We start from the raw sequence: 25,230 nt of genomic DNA, 5'->3' as shown, positions 1-25,230 counted from the left end.
ATTTAAAAGGAGGTGGAAGGGATACTAAAAAGGGAGGGTTATGTGATACAAGTGGGGCCCATAAGTTTAATACTGGGGAAGGGGTTCAGGAGGGGCAAGGAAAAAAGAGCATAATCTGGGGATAATGTGATTGCAGGAAATACAGAATTAGTAATTTTAACTGTAAATGTGAATGGAATGAACTCTCCCATTAAGCGGAGGTAGATAGCAGACTGGATCAAAAGTCAGAACCCTAAAATATGTTGTTTAAAGGAAACACATTTAAAGCAAGGAGATCTATACAGAGTAAAGGTAAAAGACTGGAGCAGAATCTATTATGCTTCAAGTGAAGTAAAAAAAGCAGGGGTAGCCATCCTTATCTCAGATCAAGCAAAAGCAAAAAATTGATCTACTTAAAAGAGATAAGGAAGGAAACTATATATTGTTAAAGGGTAGCATAGACAATGAAGTCATATCAATACTAAACATATGTGCACCAAGTGGTATAACATCTAACTTCCTGAAGGAGAAGTTAAGAGAGTTGGAAGAAGAAATAGACAGCAAAACTATAATAGTGGGAGATCTCAACCTTGCACTCTCAGAATTAGATAAATCAAACCACAAAACAAATAAGAAAGAAATTAAAGAGGTAAATAGAATATTAGAAAAATTAGGTATGATAGATCTTTGGAGAAAACTGAATGATGATAGAAAGGAGTATACTTTCTTCTCAGCAGTTCATGGACATATTATATTACATTAGGACATAAAGATCTCAAAATTAAATCCAGGAAGGCAGAAATAGTAAATGCTTTCTTTTCATATCACGATGCAACAAAACTACATTCAACAAAAAGTTAGGGGTAAATAGACCAAAAAGTAATTGGAAACTAAATAATCTCATCTTAAAGAATGATTGGGTGAAACAGCAAATTATAGAAACAATTAATAATTTCACTCAAGATAATGACAACAATGAGACATCATACCAAAATTTGTGGGATGCAGCTAAAGCAGTAATAAGGGGAAATGTTATATCTTTAGAGGCTTAATTGAATAAAATAGAGAAAGAGAAGATCAATGAATTGGCCTTGCAACTTAAAAAGCTAGAAAAAGACCAAATTAAAAATGCCCAATCAAATACTAAACGTGAAATTCTAAAATTGAAAGTAGAAATTAATAATATTGAAACTAAAAAAACCTATTGAATTAATAAATAAAACTAAGAGCTGGTTTTATGAAAAAACCAATAAAAGAGATAAACATTTGGTAAATCTGATCAGAAAAAGAAAAGAGGAAAATCAAATTGTTAGTCTTAAAAATGAAAAGGGGGAACTTTCCACCAATGAAGAGGAAATTAGAGCAACAATAAAGAGTTATTTTGCCCAACTTTATGCCAATAAATTTGATAACCTAAGTGAAATGGATGACTACCTCCAAAAAATATAGGCTTCCCAGATTAACAGAGGAGGAAGAAAATTGCTTAAATAGTCCCATTTCAGAAAAAGAAATAGAACAAGCTATTAATCAACTCCCTAAGAAAAAATCCCTAGGACCAGATGGATTTACATGTGAATTCTACCAAACATTTAAAGAACAATTAGCCCCAATGTTATATAAGCTATTTGATAAAATAGGAAATGAAGGTATCCTAGCAAACTCCTTTTATGACACAGACATGGTACTGCTACCTAAATCAGGTAGGTTGAAAATTGAGAAAGAAAATTATAGCCCAATCTCCTTAATGAATATTGATGCTACAATCTTAAATAAGGTATTAGCAAAAAGACTACAGAAAATCATCCCCAGGATAATACGCTATGACCAAGTGGGATTTATACCAGGAATACAGGGCTGGTTTAGTATTAAGAAAACTATTAGTATAATTGACCATATTAATAATCAAATTAACAAAAACCATATGATCATTTCAACAGATGCAGAAAAAGCATTTGATAAAATCCAACATCCATTGCTACTAAAAGCACTTGAGAGTATAAGAATAAATGGACTATTCCTGAAAATAGTCAGGAGCATATATTTTAAACCATCAGTAAGCATCATATGTAATGGGGATAAACTAGAACCTTTCCCAGTAAGATCAGGAGTGAAACAAGATTGCCCACTATCACCATTACTATTCAATATTGTATTAGAAATGCTAGCCTTGACAATAAGAGTCGAGAAAGAGATTAAAAGAATTAGAGTAGGTAATGAGGAAATCAAACTATCACTCTTTGTAAATGATATGATGGTATACTTAGAGAACCCCAGAGATTCTAATAAAAGGTTATTAGAAATAATTCACAATTTTAGCAAAGTTGCAGGATACAAAATAAATCCACATAAATCCTCAACATTTTTATTAATCACCAACAAAATCCAACAGCAACAGATACAAAGAGAAATTCCATTCAAAACAGCTGTCTAAGCTCTTTTCGTAGTGGCTAGAAACTGGAAGATGAATGGATATCCATCAATTGGAGAATGGTTGGGTAAATTATGGTATATGAAGGCTATGGAATATTATTGCTCTGTAAGAAATGACCAGCACGATGAATTCAGAAAGGCTTGGAGAGACTTGCATGAACTGATGCCGAGTGAAATGAGCAGAACCAGAAGATCACTATACACTTCAACAACAATACTGTATGAAGATGTATTCTGATGGAAGTGGATATTTTCAACATAAAGAAGATCTAACTCACTTCCAGCTGATCAATGATGGACAGAAACAACTATACCTAGAGAAGGAACACTGAGAATTGAATGTAAAATATTAGCACTACTGTCTATCTATCCAGGTTATTTATACCTTAGGAATCCAATACTTAACGTGCAACAAGAAAATTGGATTTACACACATATATTATATCTAGGTTATACTGTAACACATGTAAAATGTATGAGATTGCCTGTCATATAGGGGAGGGAGTAGAGGGAGGGAGGGGAAAATCTGGAAAAATGAACACAAGGGATAATGTTATAAAAAAATTACTCATGCATATATACTGTGAAAAAAGTATAATTATAAAATTAATTTAAAAAAAAGAAATACATCAATCAATCAAAAAAAACCCAGCTGTCTAGAGTATAAAATCTTTGGGAATCTATCTATCAAAGGAAAGTCAGGAATTATATGAGCAAACTTACAAAACACTTGCCATAAAAATAAAGTCAGATTTAAATAATTGGAAAGACATCAAGTGCTCTTGGATGGGCTGAGCGAATATAATAAAGATGACAATACTCCCTAAACTAATCTATTTATTTAGTGCTATACCAATAAGACTCCCAAGAAACTATTTTAATGAACTAGAAAAAATAACAACAAAATTCATATGGAAGAACAAAAGGTCGAGAATTTCAAGGGAATTAATGAAAAAAAAAAATCAAATGAAGTGGCCTAGCTATACCTGATCTAAAACTATATTATAAAGCAGCAGTCACCAAAACCATTTGGTATTGACTAAGAAATAGACTAGTTGATAAGTGGAATAGGTTAGGTTCACAGGACAAAATAGTATACAACTATAGTAATCTAGTGTTTGACAAACTCAAAGATACCAACTTTTGGGATGAGAATTAATTATTTGACAAAAACTGCTGGGAAAACTGGAAATTAGTATGGCAGAAATTAGATATGGACCCACACTTAACACCATATATCAAGATAAGATCAAAATGGATCCATGATTTAGGCATAAAGAATGAGATCATAAATAGATTAGAGGAACATAGGATAGTTTACCTCTCAGACTTGTGGAGGAGGAAGGAATTTGTGACCAAAGGAGAACTAGAGATCATTATTGATCACAAAATAGAAAATTTTGATTACACCAAATTAAAAAGCTTTTGTACAAACAAAACTAATGCAAATAAGATTAGAAGGGAAGTAACAAATTGGGAAAATATTTTTACAGTTAAAGGTTCTGATAAAGGCCTCATTTCCAAAATATATAGAGAACTGACTCTAATTTATAAGAAATCATCAAGCCATTCTCCAATTGATAAAGGGTCAAAGGATATGAATGGACAATTTTCAGATGATGAAATTGAAATTATTTCCACTCATATGAAAGAGTGTTCCAAATCACTATTGATCAGAGAAATGCAAGTTAAGACAACTCTGAGATACCATTACATATCTTTCAGATTGACTAAGATAACAGGAAAAGATAATGACAAATGTTGGAGGGGATGTGGGAAAACTGGGACACTGATACATTGTTGGTGGAATTGTGAATACATCCAGCCATTCTGGAGAGCAATTTGGAATTATGCTCAAAAAGTTATCAAACTGTGCATCCCCTTTGATCCACCAATGTTACTATTGGGCTTATATCCCAAAGAGATATTAAAGAAGGGAAAGGGAGCTGTATGTACCAAAATGTTTGTGGCAGCCCTTTTTGTAGTGGCTAGAAACTGGAAAATGAATGGATGCTCATCAATTGGAGAATGGTTGGGTAAATTATGGTATATGAATGTTATGGAATATTATTGTTCTGTAAGAAATGACCAGCAGGATGAATACAGAGAGGCTTGGAGAAACTTACATGAATTGATGCTGAGTGAAATAAGAACCAGGAGATCATTATACACTTCAACAACAATACTGTATGAAGATATATTTTGATGGAAGTAGATATCTTCAACATAGAGAAGATCTAATTCAGTTCCAGTTGATCAATGATGGACAGAATCAGCTACACCCAGAGAAGGAACACTGGGAAATTCACGTAAACTGTTTACACTTTTGTCTTTCTTCCCAGGTTATTTTTACCTTCTGAATCCTATTCTTCCTGTGCAACAAGAAATTCAGTTCTGCACACATACATTGTATCTAGGATATACTATAACACATTTAATATGTATGGGACTGCAGGCCATCTAAGGGAGGGGGTGGAGGGAAGGAGGTGAAAATTCGGAACAGAAGTGAATACAAGGAATAATGCTGTAAAAAATTACCCATGCATATGTACTGTCAAAAAAAAAAAAAAAAGATGCCCTTTTTTCCTGTCAGTAAAAGTATCATTTATTGTTCATCTGTCTATGCTTATTTGATATGTATAAAAGTGGGATTGTTTAAAAAATAGTGTGGATTATATAAAGATAAAAAATATATAGTTTTTTCTCTCAAAAAAAAAGATACTACATATCATTTTAAGGAAATGTTTTTTTTTTTTTAAATAGGAATGATTTCTGTGTTTTGTCAAAGGCTTTTCCATCATCTATTGAAATAATAATATAATTTTGCAATTTTTGTTATTGATATAGTCAATTATCCCAACAGATTTTCTGCATTCCCCATATAAATCCCACCTGGTCATAGTTTATGATCTTTGTGATATATTGCTGTAATCTTTTTGATAGTATTTTATTTAAATTTTTTACCATAATATTCATTGAGGAATTTGTTTATAGTCATCTTTGTTTGCTTTTCCTACTGATGAGGAGTAAACTGAGGTTCTAAACCGCGATGGGTCAGTTCTTTTTCTCCTTCCCAAAGTAAGCACCATGCGGGTTTGGTAGCAAATGAATTTGCTAATCAATGCTGCATGGAAACAAAGTCTTTATTGATAGTAAAGGGATAGACAAGCATTTGGCCTTCAGGAAGACCAAACTGCCTGCAAGGGGATGCCAGTTGGTGGGCACTGGCTGTATATACCAAGTGCAATGATTCCATTTTTCAACCTTCCTTATATATATAACTAGAGTCATCAAAACAACGTCTGCACAGAGATGTTATCCAAGAGGTTCTGGAGATATTTGTCAATAAAACAAGAATTCTCTGTTGTAAATGAGACAGGAATTCTCTGTTGTTATCTCCTTCAGTCTCTCCCCAGAAAGGAATTTCAGATCATTAGAATGGGGGCTGAAAACTGAAACTAGCCCAAAGGAAGTTTGAGATTAAACAAGGAATATCAAAGGGGGCTACCACCCCCAACACTACTTTAGTATCAGAGCTATATTTGTGTCATAAAAGGAATTTGGTAGGATTCCTCAGCCCATTTTCCCAAATAGTTTATGGAATAAATATGGAATTACTTTTTCTTTTAATGTTTGAAAAAAACCAGTAAGAATTGGAATTTATATAAAACTTAGTTCTGAAAAGTGATCCACATAATATATCTCATTTGATTCTTTCATCAGTCCTAGAAGGTAGATATGGATCGTATTAACCCCATGTTACAGATAAGGAAACTGATGTTCAAAGAGCTTAAATTGATCACATGTTTACTATGCATGAAAGAATATAGGTCCCTTTATCTGTACCAGATTGTCTCTAAAATGTAAATACTTTTGAAAAGTATTATATGGAGCTTGAGCTTATTCCACAAGGCTGATATCAGACCATTTTATAGAGGTATTTTTTTTTCTGAAGGGAGAGGACAAAGAGTTCAAGAATGCTGAGGGTGATATGCTTTCTAACTATTTCTAACCCCTTCTCCCCTCCTGCCATATCAATTTTCTCACCTAAAATAAGTTTTCATGAATCTATTCTCCTAGTCCTTTAGTGGTCTCCTCTACTTGAGCTGTCACTCACATCCAATATGCTTTGTATGTGTGTACATACATTAGTAAACATTAGTTATTGACTTTAGGGGGCATTTTCATACTCTTCAGATGTCTTATGTGATATAGGCTAAACCTTGAATCTATCTGACACTTTATGTTGAGATAAAATAAGCACCAGGAAAGACAAGTAGAAATAGATTCGGGAGAGCAATAAACTTGTGAGAGCATAATTATAATGAATATTGCAAAAATAGTATAATAGAAATTTGATTACAGTTCAATCAACCAGAAGAAATCAAATCAGACATCTATCATAGATTACAAAGAGGTACTATTTTATTTATGGAGAAATAGTTTCACAGGCTCAAGAAATTACAACTCAGTGTTGTAAATGAATGAGCAGTTTACATTTTGGAGTATACCACTTTTAAGGTCGGTGGAAGTTGAGGCAGTATCTATGCAGTAAGGGGAGGAAACAGGAAGGAGTTGTTAATTCAGAGGGAAAGATTAAGGAGGAACCAGGTGGAATCCACTTGTCTGACTAGGTTCCAAATCTGTCTAAAGATAATGCTAATCAACACTTCTAAGATTGTTTAAAGATGTTCAAAGGTTGGAGAGAATAGACAATGGAGGAGGATTAAGAGTTCTATCCTTACATTACTCTATACAAACAGGAAGATGTTGAGAGTTGGCTATGGCTGATAATAGCCAGATGGGTTTTTTCCTGATGAGGGAAGAGAACAAAATGGTTTCAAAATCCACATCGATTGGTAAGATTTTTCATTTATTTATAATGGTTAAGAAAAAACTAGAAACTTTGTTTTTACTTTGAGTTAACTAGCATTTTTAATTCAATTTTATTTTATTTTTAGTTCTGAATTTTCTCTCTTATTTATCTCCACACTCTACCCAGTAACAGGTAAGAAAAACAAAACCTGGTACAAATATGCAAAAAAAAAATCTTGCTTTACCCATATGCAAAAAAAAAGAAAGGAAAAATATAAATATGCATCAATCTGCATTCTAGCATGTTTCATTGAGTCCTTTAGAATTATGGTTAGTCATTATGTTGATTGAGTTAGAAAATCTTTCAAAGATGATTATCTTTGCAATAGTGCACAATATCCCATGTGCCAGGAACTAGACTAAACCATAGCTGTACAAATACAAAAACTTAATCCCTATTTTTCAAGGGACTAACATTCTGGGGGTGGGGAAGCATATGTAATACAGACACTGAACACACAGGGAGAATTAGAGCTGGAAGATACCTTAGGACGTAATGATGCCAGCCTTTTATTTTGCAATTTGAGGAAGCTGAGACCCAGAGATGTTAAGTTATTTGCTTGAAGTCATACAACTAGTAAGTGACAGAAGCAAAATATAAATTGAATTTTTTTTTTCTGTCTCCTAAAGCAGTTCCATTGTATCAAGACAAGTAAATGCAATGTAATTTTAGGAGGGACCAAGGAGTGAGAGAAGCAGGAAAGCCTTGCTCTAGGAGATGATATCTGAACTGATTTTGAATTAAAACCAGGGATTCTAAGAGGTGGAAATAAAGAGTGGGTATATTTGAAGTGCAAATGTACCGAGGGAGGAGGGGGCTTGATGCACTGGGGAACAGCTGTTAGATCCACTTAGTTTAGGAGGATGAGTGAGAGTCACATTGTGGAAGTCTTTAGATGCATTTTATCTTATAGGCAAAAGACTGAAGATTTCTGAGAAGGGGAATGAAATGGTCAGACCTGTGTTCTGATGATCACTTTGGCAGCTTCAGAGATTAGAGGAGAGACTTAGTGGCAGCAGAGAAATCAATCAGGAGCTCATTATGATAGACCAGCAAGTTGCTGGGCTTATGAAGAGAGAGAAGATGAATAGAAAAGATATGTAGGTGGAATGTACAAGACTTGGCAACTGATGGAATATGGATGATGATGGAGAAGAAAGGATTAAGGATAACTTTGCCTGATGATTAGGAGAGTGATGTTCTCAATATGAATAACACTTATTATTATTTGTGTATTATTAATATTTATTTGTGACAAAATTTGTAAAACACTTAATACATATTAACTTATTTGATCCTCCCAATGCTTTGATCGATGCCATTATTATATCCATTTTATAATTGAGGAAACTGAGGCACAGAGTGCTTAAATGACTTGCCCAGGGTCACACAAGTGCTGTTTGGAGCAGGCTTCTATTTCAAGTCTTCTTGATTTCCAAGTCCTGGGCTCCACCCAGTGTGATACCCACTGTCTATCTAGGTGGTAGGGGATTTTGGAAGAAAGAAAAGTTTTTTTGGGTTAGAGATAACATATAATTAATTCTGTTTTAGGTATTCAGGGTTTGAGATGACAAGGGGACATCCACTAGAGAAGTCTAGCAGACATGTAGAGATGAGGGATTGGAGTCCAGAAAGAGATTAGAGGTAAATATAAAGAAGTGAATGTTATGTGCATAGAGATAATAATTAACCAGCATAATTGTGGGTGAGATCATTTCCAAACAAGCCACAGATGATAAAAATAATAAAGAATGTCAATTATCAGATTTCTCTTGGATAGTCTCTTTCTTCTACTCTCATCATCCTTTGCCAAAAGAACAAGAACAATTAAATGCTAAAAAGTAATCATTAACAATCAGATGGGAGGTTTAACGTTGCCAGTACACAATTTGTTTCTTTCTAGTTTGGCCAGTCTATGTAGGAGAAGCCCTAATCGGGGAATGGGTATGAGGGGGAGTCATATTTCTTACAGGAAGATATTCAGAATTTACAGTAACTTCTTCATTACCATCTAATCCTATCTGAACAGAAATACTTTTTACAACATTCTCAAGGAGGAGTCATCCAATTTCTCTCTATTTGAAGTTTTCTCACAACAGTTTGAATCCCAAGGATGCCCAATCCATTTTCTATTATTACAATTATTATAAAGTTTATAGGAACATTTGTAGAATGAAATTGTTTTAAAAATGTTTTATATTGTTTTATTATCTTGTTTTAACCTCACAATCCCATAAAAAGGTAGAACACAATAGGTGGCTTTATTTCCTAGGTACAGGTAAGAAATAAGGGCTCCCCAAAGTTATAAGTTGAGATGAAGTGCAGTGCATTATAGCATATATGGTATGAGTCTTAGAGGCAAGAAGACCTAAGCTTGAATCCCACTCTTGATACTTTCTAGTTGTATTTTCCTGTACAAGAAGCTCCAAGGAATGACTACTAATTACCAGCTCATCAAAGACCCAAGAAAAGCTCAGCTTCACATAGCGTCCTTTCCACTGAGAAGAAGCATGCTAATTCATGCTAGGGGTCCTGATCTTTATGTGACCTTGAGCAAATCAATTCTGAGCCTTGGTTTCCTCACCTGCATAATAAGAATGTTGATTTAAACGACTTCCCTTTTAATTCCATATCTATGACCCTGACCAAATGGATCATTAATATCCATTCTTACAGGACATTTCTCTAACATTTCACCTAGACTGTCTCTCTGGAACTAGACCACATTTACCAGTAATGACCTTCTAGACTATATACATTCCCATGGAAAGGTCTCATTTTAGCTTCTGGATTTGAAAGAGTTTCCTGACATGTCTAGGCAATGACACAAAGTTATCAGTTTCCTACTAAGATTGAAATGAATAATAAAAACTGATATCGAAGGTGATTCAGGCCATTTCCAATAGACTTATGATGGAGAGAGCCATCTGCATCCAGAAAGAGGACCACGAGAACTGACTGCATCACAATATAGTATTTTCACTTTTTTGTTGTTGTTTGCTTACTTTTTTTCTCATCTTTTTCTTTTTCCTTTTTGATCTGATTTTTCTTGTTCAGTGTGATAAATATAGAAATATGTATAGAAGAATTGAACAAGTTTGACATATATTGAATTACTTGCCATCTAGAAGAGGAGTAGGGGGAAGAGAAGGAGAAAATACTATGTTGTGCTGTATCCATGGCAATGTTCTGTTTTTTGTCTTTTTGTATTTAAGTTCAAAAATGAATAAAATTTTAAAAAATGGTTCTTCACATTGAACCCTTTGTCTATCATCTCATTTCAATGGGAAAAGGTCAGAACTGGGCATGGGGGAGTCAGGGCACAATGCAGAGTAAGTAATGTATGTATAATAATTTATGCATTATAAAGTCAATGTTAGTTTTTTAAATAACTTTTTATTTTCAAAATACATGCAAAGTTAATTTTCAATATTCACCCTTGCAAAACCTTGTGTTCTAAATTTTTCTCCCTCTCTTCCCCCTACTCCTCTTCTAGATGGCAAGTAATTCAATATATGTCAAACTTGTTCAATTTTTACTTCCCACTGTTTACTTTTTTTGGGGGGGAAACTATGTAATAAATACTGCACCACTTTTTTTGTTGTTGTTTGTTTTTTTCCTGGAGGCAATTTGGTTCAAATGAAATGTCCCCGTCATAAAGCTAGTAAGTGTCTGAGGCCGGATTTGAATTTAGGTTCTCCCTACTCAGTGTCTTTTACTGTTTGTCCTTCGTTCTGGAAGAGGACCATGACGTCAGGGAGGGGACGCATGACGTGCAAGTGAACTGGATTTAAGTTAGGCCGAGCTCTGCAAGGTCACTGGCCTCCCTTTCCCCCCAGAGCGGCTGGATCCAACCGGCAGATGTAGATCAAGATGACCATTCACTGCATCCCCTACTTATTCCTACGGGCTGATTTCAGAGCTCCCCTGCTTCTCAGTGCTCCCAGGCTCTTTTGTTCTCTGCCGAGCACTTTTTTCCTCTCTAGAGAAGGATATCATTAGACATTAATGTATGTGCATTCATATTCACATATATTACACACACATTAATTCACATTAATACACACATACATACATTATGCATGTAAAACCACATTATACACCTGTTTATAAGCTCTTTCTCTAGCTGCATTTTCCTTCATAAGTGCTTTGCAGATGATTCAAAAGACAGAATCATCCAAAGTTGTTCTTAGAACAGTTCTGATGTTCCTGTGTACAGTGTCCCTTGGTGAAGAACCATTTTTGGAGAATGATTTATCCTGAAGGATTGGGATGGGCCCAGAGTGGAGGTAGATAGTCAGAGAACTTCAGATCTCCCCACACCTGCAGTTCTGTGAGCCCCAGTGCGGGGGGAGGGAGGAGAGGCTTCCTCCCCGTCCGCTCATAAACCCACCACCCCGCCCCCCCGCAGCCTCACTCACCCGGGGTCCTGCAATGGTCATCTGATCGTCTCCCTAGTTCTGGGCTTTCTTCTTTCCAGAACTTCCCCTAAATCGCTGTCAAATTAGTATTCCTGAGGCACAGTCTGACCGCGTCACCACCTGACTCAGACATCTTTAATCGTTTCCCCCACTGTCTCTACAATGAAAAACAAAAGTCCCCTTCTCGCAGGCTCTTGGAAAATGCCCCCTGTGGGATGAAAGACTTCGGGGGATAGACCATGTATATACTGTTTTAAGAAAGATACCTCCCTTCTCGGGGTGGAGGTCACTCTCCCAAGTTTTTCAGTAATCCCCTACATCCTATCCTTTTACCTCTCTGCCCTTGTCCACAGATAAGTGATGTCACAACTCTCTCTGTCTCTCTTTGTCTCTCTCTGTGTCTCTCTCTCTATCTCTGTCTCTGTCTCTCTCTGTCTCTCTGTATCTCTCTGTCTCTCTATCTCTGTCTCTGTCTCTCTCTCTGTCTCTCTCTCTTTGTCTCTCTCTGTGTCTCTCTGTGTCTCTCTCTCTGTCTCTCTCTCTCTATCTATCTCTGTCTCTCTGTATCTCTCTCTATCTCTATCTCTGTCTCTGTCTCTCTCTCCTCTCCCCCTCTCCCCATCACTGGCTTACTGCAGTTCAGGAGCTGAGTCCCCGGGAAGCTGCAGTGCTTTCCCAGCTCTTCCTCATCCACAGAGCGCAGGTGCCCCCTGCTGCCACTCCTCCCGCCGCAGCCTGCCTTGGCTCGGGCTGCCAGCTTCCAGAAGGCTCCCCGACCATTTCCAGGGCATTCTTTGGGCATGAGTCACGGAGGTTTGCGGGCGGGAGTGAGAGAGGCGGGCTGCGTGCGCAGAGGGTTATAAATACCGCGGACCGCGCCAGCCGCCAGCCGTCACCCGGAGCGCAGGGGAGAAAGGAGTGCGGAGGAGCGAGCGGGGTTTGCGGGCATCCTCCTGACTGGTGAGATGCTTTGTAAACTCTCTCTCACGCGCAGGCGGGGCTCTGCAGAGAACGGACGGGGGGCGCTCTGGGGCCCGTGCACCTGTTTCGGGAGGCAGCTGGGGAGGTGCAGGCTCTCCTGGGGAAGGGATGTGGGGACTGTGCCCAACGGGCAGCTCTGGCTCAGGGGGATGTTTTCTGGGAGACCGGTGAGTCCTCGCCAGGCGCTGGGAAACTTGGCTCCCGATACTGAGTGCCCCTGATTATCTGCCCGAGAGCCACTTCCCTTCCCCAGGCTCTCAGTTTCCCCACCTGTAAAAACGAGGCAAGATGGGATGGTTTAAAAGTCTTTTCTGCTCTAATATTTGACGATGCTATTAGGACCGTGAGGTTCTTAAGTCAGAAATGAAACCCTTGAGGCAGTTTACCTGACAAGGTGGGGGGCAGGCTCCAATGAGCTACTCACGGAAGGCAAGGGCTTTGTAACTCTCAAGCGCGATAGAAATGCACGCTGCTTCCTATTTTTAATTTTTAGGCTCAAACTATCTCACAACAATGTAAAACGGGAGTAAGGCAGCACCTGCCTCACAGGGGAGCTGGGAGGATCAGCTGAGCCGGGACGTTGAGGCTGTTTCATGCACCTCACAATGCAGTATAGAGACTCAGCACCACTGCTGTTATTTCTGTGGCCGTTCTGTGGCTTATCTTTCTCAGTGAGCCAGGAGAAAATGGCTCTGGGACAGACTATTATCCTTATATTTTCTTTCAGCTCATGATTATAGCTTGACATAGTCCCTGGCTGCCTGGTGAATTTACATTTTACTTTACCCTCTCTTCTTTCTTTCCCTCTTTCCCCATGAGATGAAGAATGGATGAAAAGTAACCTTTGGGAAAAGAGATGAAAGGATAGTTTGTAAAGAACTCTCTAGAAGTTTCCTGCTAGCCATCCTCTCTCTTCAGTTATCAGTAAACCCGCGGAAAATCCCTGAATTTGGGGGGGGGGCGGTATCAGAGGACCAGGTTTGAATCTTGGCTGTGGTGTGCCCCTCCTGGGTTACTTCAGGTGAATGATCTAACCTTTCTGTGCCTCAGTTTCCTCATGTGCAACGTGAAAGACTTTGACTAGTCAAATCTCCTTCCAGTTCCCAATCCATAATCCCATGATGCTATTAACCCTTTACTGCTTATAAAAATAGCCAAGACCTCGTCCTCCCTGCTGCCCTTCCTCCTACTCTTCACCTCCCGACCAGCTTCCAAGTGACAGAGAATAGCATCCTTTACCTCAGGGAGTGAGCCGAAGCTTCCACACAACCCGATGAAATGGGTGCTGCAGCAAGGGGGAGGATGTCTGTTTTCTGTCAAAGGGAGATCACTTTGACCCAGAAGGAGGCATAATGTACATTTAAGGTCCCTGCTTCATAGTTCTTGCAAGCTTCTGGGGAGCTGAAAAGAGGAAAGAGAAAGACCAGCTAGTTAACTGACCAAGGCTAAACGTCCTGCCTTGCTTATAGGTCTTGGAACAAGGAAGAATTTTCTCAGGCTCTTATTACCCACATGCTTTTCAGACAAGTAATGAAATCTTTCTGGAACAGGTAATTTTGGTGTCTAGAACCTATTCTGTGCCGCTAGCTGGGTGATCCTGGTAAATCATTTCACCCATCTACAAAAAGGGGGGGTACTAGATCTCCTCTGCTGCACATCCTGGCTGTAACTGGTAGCCAGACTCCTAGTTCTTTTGGCGTGTCAGTATCTCTAAACCACCCAGAAGAACTAGGAATTTTCTAGTACTGGTAGCATGTCCTGTAGCGCCAGAATCACAAGCAGCTAGTCCAACTCCCTTATTTCACCGATGAGCAGTGACTTAACACAGATAGTAACTGATCAAAGGAAGACCCTGAAATCCTGAGGCTCATTATTTCATGTCAGTTGGCCAAGGAAGAGGGCATCTCTAGAGGCAGTGGGGTAACATTACGTAGGGAGGAAGCTTCCAGATAAGACTAGTTCTCTAAGTGATCATGGCTACTCCTTGGCTATCAGTGGGGAAGCTGCTCGCAGCATGGCTATCGAAGTCTGCTGGTGCTTCCGCTCATTTCCTGTGAAGCACTATGAGCGCTGTGATAAGGTAACTTGTCACAAGATAGAAAGATGAAATTAGCTAACATTTCCTTTACAATGTGCAAATTACTATATATTGCATATATACAATTTTCATCTATATATATAATATAATATATGTATATATTGTCATCTATATATTATGTTATTGTATATTGTTATAATCTACACAAAATATATGTATATTATTGTATATAGATGTACATGCCATTTATATATAACATATGCATATGTATGTAATTGTCATCTGGATATATTATAAATGTTAATGCATATGTCTATAATATATGTATATATAATATGCATATGTGTGTGTATATAATCTTGTTTGACCCTCATGATAACCATCGGAAATAGGAGCAATTATTTCATCCATTTTACAGATACAGAAACTGAGGACCTAGAGAATCTTGGCTTGGGTCATACAAAGGAACCTGTCATTATTATTCTTTGTCTGCTTCTTTATCCATGACCCTCCCTATCTCCCTTGGAAGCTGAGTGGTTCAGTGGATAGAGTGCTGGTCCTGGAGTCAGAAAGACCTAATTTCGAAACCATCCGTAGGTATTAGTTGTATAATCTTGGGAAAGTCATGTAACCTCTATGTGCCTCAGGCTTCTGCACTGTAAAATAGGGATGATAATAGTATCTGCCTTGTAGGATTACTGTGAGGACTGAATGAGATAATATTTATAAAGTACTTAGCACAGTGCTGGCACATAGTAGGAATTCTATAAATGTTTATTCCTTTCCCCTTTTCTCCACATTCAACTGTCTTCTTCCTGATGAGTCAGAGCTACCTCAGCCTTTCCATCTCCACTTACATGAGCAGATAGAATACTGGAAGATCATCAGCCATCTTTATTTGCCAGAGAAGAAAATGGAGGCTTAGGGAAGCAGAATAGCTTTTCAAAGTCAAATAGCTTGTTAGTGATTGGCTGAGATCAGAGCACAAGTCAATTGTTTACTAGCTTTGTTATCCTCTATGACAGTGATCCTCAAACTTTTTAAATAGGGGGCCAGTTCACTGTCCCTCGGACCGTGGGAGGGCCGAACTATAGTAAAAAACAAAAGCTCACACTCTGTCTCTGCCCCTCAGCCCATTTGCCATAACCCGGTAGGCCGCATAAACGTCCTCAGCGGACTGCATCTGGCCTGCAGGCGTAGGTTGAGAACCCCTGATCTATGACACTAAAGATGTTTGGATGTATCTCTAAGGATAATAGTTATTAGAGCTGATGATCTGCCCAACAGTAGAAAGGACAGAAAAAATGAGGACTGTCATTGTGAAGATTTTTCCAAATCCTTAAAAGTCAAATTAGGTTCATAGATTTTAAGTAAGGGATAGAAGAAGGAAGGAAGGGAGAAAAGGAAGGAGAAAAGAAGGAAAGAAAGAAAGAAAGGAAAGAAGGGAGGAAGGGAAGAAATGAAAGAAAAAAGGAAACAAAGACAAAAGGAATAAAGGAAGAAGGGAAGAATAAATAAAGGAAGGAAGCAAAGAAAGGAGTGGAAATAAAGGAGGAGAAAGGAAGGAAAAAAAGATAGAAGGGAGGAAATAAGGGTGGAAAAAAAGAAGGAATGGAGGGAGGCAAGAAAGAAAGAAGGGAGGAACAAAGGAAGGAAGGGAAAAAGGAAGAAAAAGAAGAAGGGATGAAGGAAAGAAATAAAGAAAGAAGGAAATATATATTGTCTGCTATGTGCCAAGCTCTATGCTAAGCACTTTGCAAATAATCTCATTTTTCTTATAAGAACCCTTAGAAATAGGTGCTAATAATGATCCCTATTTTATAGTTCAGATAATTGAGGCAGGCAGTAGATAAGTACCTTGCCCAGAATCATACAGTGAGGATATTCACCACCTGACTGCCATGTTATTTTTTTTTAAACTAGAGAAGTTTTATAGATAGAATAAATGTTTGTTGAATAAAATTAAATAGGCTTAGTAACTGAGCATTTGAGGATTCTGCCCAATTGTAGCAGGTATTTACCCATTACTTTCAGTTATCCATTGGCTCAAGGCTTAAAATTCTAGTGGAAAGGTAAGGAGAATTGTGTAGAGAAGATGAAACTGAAAAATGCTGATAGATTTCTCAAGCAATTAAGTTGGAAGAACCAAATCGGCAAAAGAATTGGGAAAAGTGGGAAGTATAGATGATGGATGGCTTCTTATCCCCATTAGGGTATCTAACAGCCCCTGACTGGGTTCCTCATCCCTACTTTTCAGCATAAAGGTTATTACTGAACCCCTATCATATTAGAATTTAGATTTAAGAGGCATTTATTAAGTACTATGTTCTAGACACTGTGCTAAGTGCTTTTACAAATGTGATCCCATTATATAACTTATTATTGCCATTTTACAAATGAGGAAACTGAGGTAGACAGCAATTACATGATTTGTCCAGGGTCACATAACTAGTAAATGTCTGAGGCTGAGGTCTTCCTGACTCCGAGCCCACTCTGTCACCTAGGGACACCTAGCAGCCTGAGACCCTTAGTAGCTTCCTTCAACTCTCCCTCTCATTTTCCAGCATTAAGGTAATCTATTATTGATCCTTGAAATATTAAGAATAATAGCTTACATTTGCAGCCTCCTTAATTGTTTTCAAAATCCTTTATTTCTGCTGCCTAACTTCATCTTCAAAATACTGAAAAGGTAGAGGTCAGATAATATTCTCTCTGTTTTACAAGTAAAAGAAATTGAGAATAAAAAGAGATGGAACAATTTGCCCAAAGACAGCATAACTAGGAAGTAGAAGGGAAGGACTCGAACCCAGGGTCTCTGACCTCTAGTTTCATGTTGTCTTTACAGCACAACTCCAAGTTCTGTAAATGTCCTGCCTGGGACATAATAGGCTTGCTGACTGTTGACTATCTGCGTTTGAGGAGCTATCATGCTTCTGGTATTTCCTTGTCCAGAATATTAAATCCTAAAAGCCTCTAGAACTTACTCAGGGCTGTCTATCTAAACCAGAGGATTTTAGGGAATGATTTACTGCTTGTGGAGATTTCCAGGCAAGGTTAGGTTCATTATAGTATCTTTCTTTGGCATCTTGAGCCATATCCATAAAGTTTCAGGAGCTCCCTATTTATTTGGATCGCCATGAATCCTTTAATATCATCCAAGACCTCTCGTCTTTGGACTTCTCCATCCCTTTCTCTGGTTTCCCTCAAATCTTCATAGTTAATCATCCAAGAAAAGGTGCATTTGAATCGAAGTGTATCAAATAGACCAACTTCTTGCATCTTCTTTGCTCTAAATTCAACATTTGAGAGACTGAGTAATGAGGGGACTTCTAAGTTTCTCTCCCACTCTAAGATTCTACAAACGGGTGAAACTCTGTGAGGAGAATAGGAGAGTCTGTTCTATCCAGCTGTTAAAAACAAACAAAACTGCAAGTGAGTATTGTGGGCACAGTGCTTGGCATATAACAGGAGCTAAATAAATGTTTATTGATTGAATGCTTGTTGAATTGAACTGATTGGTGGTTTGGGGAGAGGAAAGATTTTATAATAAAGGCAGAAAACCTTCATTTGATCCAAATGCTTAGTGGAGATCAATATGGAAACTTGGAGTGCCTTCCCCTCCCCCTTTCCATTCTGCCTATTGCCTCCAGGATCAAATATAAACTGCTCATTTTGCCATTTAAAGTCTTGCCTAACCTTGTCCCTTTTCCCTCTCTAATTACACACGCACCCAGACACACATGAGTTCACACACACACATGCAGTACAGCCAAACTGAACATTTTGCATATATATATATATATGTGTGTGTGTGTGTATGTGTGTATACATATATATACACACACATACATGTTACTCCATCTTTCACCTCCATGCATTATCTGTTCTCACTAAACCTCTCTATTCTCTTCTGCTAAAGGCCCCTCCCATTATAGAATGAGGGTTCGGGGACTTTCAGTGGAGGTGAATGACCTCTCTCCTTTGAACTATGTATGTGCTTTGATTCCGATTCTAAGAAGGGAATTATTCTTTTGTGGTGGAGGTTTAAAAAAGGCACCATTCAGAGCAGCTTTTTTGGGGAGGGCATTTTATTTCTTCTATTTTCTTTCCCTTTTATAATGTACTCCCCTAAGCCCATTCACAGCCAGCTTTTGTGGCTGCAGCCCCATCTGGTTTGTGGCACCAGCACTGGCTGAGAACAGAATGCCTGCAATGTCACTTCAAGTCACTTCAAGTCATCTGGGTCTCAGGGATATGACCCGGATCAAAGTGCCTGGGGAGCACAAGAAGGGGAGGAGTGAAGATCACCCAATGGGAGCACTGAGAAGCATTGCACCTGATTCCCACCCAGCAGGAGCTAGCTGACAAACTAGAAGGTGATGGGGAAATCGAATCGATTTCAAGCAAGGTCAAGCAAACAAAACTACATTTAGGCAGAGCTTCGGAAAGCAAGGAAGTAACTGATAGGTTAGCCCGGATAGGACCAGGCTATTTTTGAATAGGGTCTGAGTAATGCTCATTCATGTGTATCTCAGTGTATCAGCCTACATAGCTGAGCTTCAATTCACCCCTGTTCCCACTGCCAAACCTTATGCAATACTTAAAAGTAGATATATCTGTATCTATATCTATCTATCTATTTGTCTATCTATCTATCTATATTTAGGTAACGAGAGCTTCTTCTGTCAAAGAATGTTTATTAAATTTTTACTATATGCTAAGCCCTGAGACACACACACACAAAAGCTAATAAAAATCATCTTCCCTCAAGAAGCTGATATTCTAAAGAAGAAGACAACATGAAAACAAGATATATATCGAGCCGATGCAAACAGTCTCAGAGAGAAAACAGTAAGGGTTGGGCGATGGGGGACTGGGAAAGAGCCTAAAAAGGTGGGATTTGAGCTGAATCCTGAAGGAAGCCAGGCTCTGAGAACAGTAGTATATGTGGAAGTCACTATTAATTTTCACAGAATCGTAGGAAACTCAGGATCAGACAGGTCAGTCACTTTGCCCAAGGTCACATAGGTAGTAATTGCCAGAGCTTGAGGCAGCTAGGGAGTAGAGTGGATAGAACTTTGGACCTGGAATCAGGAGTTCAAATATTATCTCAATCACTTATTAGCTGAAATAATATTTATAAGTACTACATAACTATAAAGTACTATTTTGTGGCATGAACCTACTACATGCCTTCTGATATAAGTATTTTACAAATATTATTTTATTTAATACTCACAACTCTGAGAGATAGGTGGTAATTATTATTATACTCATTTTATAGTTGAACAAACTGAGGTAGGCAGAGATTAAGTGATTTGCCCAGAGTCACACAGGTAGTGTGTGATGCTGCATTTAGACTAGGGTCTTTTTGACCCCAGGCCAAGGGCTCTACCCACTGAACCACCAGCTGTGTCTGAGGGAATTGGACTTGATGGTCTCTAAAGTTCCCCTTCAGCTCTAGATTCCTGATCCTATGAGGATTTTCTGGGAAAGGCCTCATTGAGCAGGTAGCCACAATATTTTGGACTGTGTGAGTAGGAGGGATGTCTGCAAAAAAGTCACAGGCTGTTCCCAGCTACAGTCTGTGTGGATGAGCACTTCTGGCTGAGTGCTCCTGCTACTCGCCCATCCTTGCCCATCCAGTTCTGGAGAGACAGCTCAGACAACCCCATTAGTTGTGAAATTTCTTCCAGGAACCCTTTCATTAGTTTTAGTAAGGATTAGGAAGAGGACTGATGCTCTGAACTTTCTCTGCCTGCTCCCACTCCAAGTTTACCCACTTGTGCCCGGGGCCTTAGAACGCTCCTGCTCCCTTTTGATGAATAGACAATTCTAGGGAAAAGGGACCCCACCTCCCCCGCACGGGTTATGGGAAATGGATGGCCTTCAGCTGGGGGAGGGGGTTTCAAATCTTGTGCAACACCTCTCTTAGCTTCTGGGAAAGTATCCATTGCATAAGCAAGAGGCCCTGGGCCAGGCTTTCAGGCCCCAAGGCTACAGTCATAATGTGGCAGGAGCTTGGTTGGCAGGTTACACTGGCTAGGACACTGATGAAGGGAGGAGTTCCATTTAAAAGAAAAAACACAACGAAAATAGGCTGGTGATCATTTGAAAATGCTGATTGGTAAGGGCTTTGTGGCGGCCCAGAAAAGCCAGAGGGGAAATTGTTTTCCCTTCGGGCTTTCCTCTTCTCTCACAGTCTTAGGGGAGGTAGCTAACATGGGATGTTAGAAGCCATCTACCCAATACTTCATTTTATAAATGAGGAGACAAAGCCCAAGAGTAGCTAAGGGACTTGACCAACATCTCATGGTCAGTTGTGGCAGAGCCCCAACTCCAGCTTCAAACCCCTAACTCCAAATCTCTGGCAGGGTTTCTGTTATTCTGCAGCTCTCATTCCATTTCAGATATTATTGTGCTGTTTTGGACAGGCTGGTCACATGAACCACATTTTAAAAAACCATAATAGCCACAAAATCTCAAAAGAACTTGTAAGTAGATGTGATTAAGAATGTTAAATTCTGTCTCTACCAAGTGAGACAGCAGTGTACTAGTGAGGATGGTGAAGAAGAACTAGATTGGAATCCTGCCTCAGACTCCATGTGATCTTAGGCAAGTCACATAATCCCTCTGTGCCTCAATGTCTCCATCTGTGAAATGGGGGATAGTAATAGCATCCACCTTTCAGGGCTGGTGTGAAGATCAAATGTCCTTGTAAAGCACTTTGCAAACCTTAAAAGTGCTCATACTCCTTCCTTCCTTCCTTCCCTCCCTCTCTTTCTGTCTCTCTTTGACTTTGTCTCTCTTTCTCTGTCTCTCTGTCTCTCTGTCTCTCTGTCTCTCTCTCTCTCTCTCTCTCTCTCTCTCTCTCTCTCTCTTTTTCATTGTGTCTTTCTTTTTGTTTGTTTCTCTTTGTCTCACTCTCTGTTTCTCTCTCTGCTTCTTGACTTTGTCTCTGTCTCTCTGTGTCTCTCTCTGTCTCTCTACCTCTCTCTCTCTCTCCCTTTTTTTTGTCTGTCTTTCTCTCTCTGTCTCTTTCTTTCTCTTTTTCTGTCTCTTTGTCTCTCTGTGTCCTCTGTTTCTCTGTCTCTCTCCCTCTGTCTCTTTCTCTCTGTCTTTCTTTGTCTCTGTCTGTCTCTGTGTCTCTCTTTGTCTCTTTCTTTCTCTCTCTCTATATATATATTATGTATATGATATTATTATTAAAAAGAGCTCCTAATAAGAGGAATATTTTGTAGACAATCTGTTTACATCTGTTTGCATGGTGAAGTAGAGAGTGTTTGCTTGTTTGTTTTGTTCTGCTTAAATAAAGTTTCTTCATTACCTGCAGATTTATATTCTGGTCCTCAGAAAAGAGAGATGAGCCCAAGAATAATGCTTTCTTTTCTGTATTGGTGGTCTTCAGTGTTCTTTCTGCTTCATTGGGGATGGCCAAGACCTGAATCTTATTTTATTACCAGGATAACTGGAATCCAGTGTTAAAGAGTGATTGACTCTGATATTGAATCTGCTTGCATTCTGGGACTATAAACTGGGATTCCACTGCCTTAGGCAGCTGCTGGAAGGCAACCTCTGAGCTATAGGTGCCAGCAAGCTCTGTCTCCACAGTTACTTTAACCCACCTCCTCCTTTTTCTTCATGCAGCCTCCTTGCCAGAATCTTAAGATTCTGGAACCAAAACCCAAAGGAAAATGAAGTCCTTGTTGCTGTGTTTGTTCCTTGGGCTTTTGCTAAACTGGAAGAAAGGAGATGCCCTGCTTTCTCCCAATGACCTTCAAGGTAAGTTGGCAATGCTGTCATATTTCTCTATGAATTTTAAACTCTTTTAAAAAAAAGACCAGATTTTCAATATGACTCAATACATCAACAAGCAATTATTACCTGCCTACTTATGTGCATAGTCATGGACCAGGTGCTAGGGACATAAAGTCAAACAGTCCCTGTCTTCAAAGAGCTCACATTCTAATGGGAGAAGTAACATGAACAGATATAAACGTATTCAATATAGATATCCTACAAAAGACTCTTAGGAGGGACTAGGAAAGTGTTGGAGGAAGCTAGGGATTCCAAAAGATTTCCAAGTAAGAAGATGAGTTGGAGAGAAGGGGACAAACATTTAAGCACTTACTATGTGCCAGGCACTGTGCTTGGTGCTTTTCAGATATTCTCTTATTTGATTGATCACATTAATGCTCATTATGTTCCTGGCACTCAGAAAGATGAAATGGTTCATACTCTCATGAAAATTACTATCTAGATCAGAAAGGAAAGTCTAAAATCAAACCATCAGTGATTATTTGCTCTAAATTGTTCCAGGTAGATTGCTAAGTGCTAAGCATACAAAAACAAAAATGAAATAGACCCTGCCCTCAGGGAGCTTATCTTTTCTTTTTTTGGGGGGAGGGAACATGAATGAATGAATGAAAAAGCATTTTTTAAGTGCAAAGTGTTGGCCATATAAAATAGAAAAGAAAGAAAGGCCTGCTTAGAGAGAACTCACATTCTAGTGGGAGAGATAACACCTAAAGAAGATTTCAGCTATAAGTCAGAAGGAAAGGCTCATGGTCTTTAGGGTTTAGCAGCAAAATTGATAATAGCATTTCTCTTTTTTAATAATAGCTTTTTATTTTCAAACTATATGCAAAGATAGTTTTCAACATTTACCCTTATAAAAACCTTGTGCTTCAAATTTCTCTCCTTCCCTCCCCCCCCCTCCTCTAAACAGTAAGTTATCCAATATAGGTTAAATATGTGCAATTTTTCTAAATATATCTCTACATTTATCATGCTGCATAAGAAAAATCAAATCACAAAAGAAAAAATAAGAAAAAAATCAAGCAAACAACAAAAAAGTGAAAAAAAGTGAGAACAAAAAAGTGATCCACATTCAGTCCTTAGAGTCTTCTTTCTAGATGTAGATGGCTCTCTCCATCATAAGTCTATTGGAATTGTCCTGAATCATTTCATTAATGCATCTTCTTTAATCCTGGAAAAACCATAAACATGTTTACACAAAATACACATTCACCTACACATTTACATATATGTGCATATGCACATGTACAATGCAAAATACACATTCACATACCATATGTACACACATATAATATGCATATACAATATACATAAGCACATATACACATACACACAAATATATACAAAATAAATGCAAACAGGGTAATTTTATTGAGGTGGAAGGAGGTACTTACAGCTGGGGACAGGTCTCAGGAAAAACTTCATGTAGAATCTTGACAAAAGCTAGGATACTCTAAGTAAAAGTGATAAAAGGAGTATATTTTAGGAATGAGGGGCAGTTTGTCCAAGAAGCCAATCAAAGAAGAGTCCTATGCATCTTCTGAATCCCATCCCCCCCCCCCCAGCACCTGCACCCTGCTTTGGGTATGGTATCTACTGATGAAACATTTGTGGCTTGAAGGAATGAGCATTCCCTGATGTTTCTCAGATGTCCTCAGTTCTCTTTTCTTAGGCATCCAGCCTAAATGCCTCTGTCTGGCTTTCAAAGCCTCCCCTAATCTGACCCCACCCTATTTAGCTTGTCTACTATGATTCACATCCTATCAATCCAGTCTTCCTACTGTGCCCTAAGCATGCCCTACTCGTTCCGGTTGTCTTAGATACACTTATCTTGTTCATCAACTTGGGTTATTTTCATTGCTTTGGACCGCTCCAAAGTCTCTTGTTGTTTTAGTTTAGTCATATCAGACTTTTCATGACCCCGTTTGAAGTTTTCTTGGCAAAGATACTGGAGTAATCTTCTATTTTCTTCCCCAGCTCATTTTACAGCTGGAGAAACTGAGGCAACAAGTGACTTGTACAGGGTCATGCAGCCAGTAAATGTCTGAGGCCAGATTTAAATTAGGTTAAGAATGAGACTTCCTGACTGAGTCTGGATGGGCTCCATCCATTGCCCCACCTAGTTACTCTTCCAAAGCCTACCCTACCTTCAAAACTCTGTTCAAAGCCTCACCCAAATCAGGAAGGCTTCCTTGACTACTCTTCTAATATCTGAGCTCCCTTAATATAGAGTCATTTAAATCTCAATTATATACTGTTTTGTATTATTCTCTGATCCATGTATATTCAAATCATTTCCTCAGTCAGATTATTCTTTTCCTTAAGGTAGGGACTGGGTCTTATACTTTTTGCACATTGGAGATGATAAATATCAATGAGATTCATCAAGTCATGGAATTGTACACATTAGAACGGTAAAGCACATCATCTATCCCCAATTTAGAGATAGAAATCTCAGAAGCCAAATGAAGCTTTATTTGCCCAACTCTCAAGAAGCACAGCTGAGATTCAAATGCAGATCCTTAGATGTCAAAGATAGGAGTCTCCATCACAAATGCCTCCATATATGTCTACTAACATAGGAAAAAAAAATGACCTAACTTGAGTAATAGCTAGTCTTGTTCAGAAAAGGTGGTTTGAGAACAAGGGTGCTGTCATCTGCGGAGGGGCCACTGATCAGCATGAGG

The 25,230-nt window shown here is 38.6% G+C and overlaps 1 protein-coding gene across 1 annotated transcript in view; it reads left to right on the top strand.

Annotated features, from left to right (window-relative positions):
• The first annotated feature begins 12,430 nt into the window (after positions 1-12,430).
• CLU (clusterin) overlaps positions 12,431-25,230 on the top strand; it is a 30,075-nt gene continuing 17,275 nt past the window's right edge. The window contains exons 1-2 of the mRNA XM_074288388.1: positions 12,431-12,666; positions 22,373-22,507. Coding sequence (XP_074144489.1) covers positions 22,420-22,507 — 88 coding nt within the window. The 5' untranslated portion in view covers positions 12,431-12,666; positions 22,373-22,419. The remainder of the gene's footprint in view (positions 12,667-22,372; positions 22,508-25,230) is intronic.

Source organism: Sminthopsis crassicaudata, chromosome 2, assembly GCF_048593235.1.
Source record: "Sminthopsis crassicaudata isolate SCR6 chromosome 2, ASM4859323v1, whole genome shotgun sequence".
Classification (NCBI taxonomy): Eukaryota; Metazoa; Chordata; class Mammalia; order Dasyuromorphia; family Dasyuridae; genus Sminthopsis; species Sminthopsis crassicaudata.
Note: the sequence above shows the minus strand (reverse complement) of the source record. Positions and strands in the feature narration are given on the sequence as shown.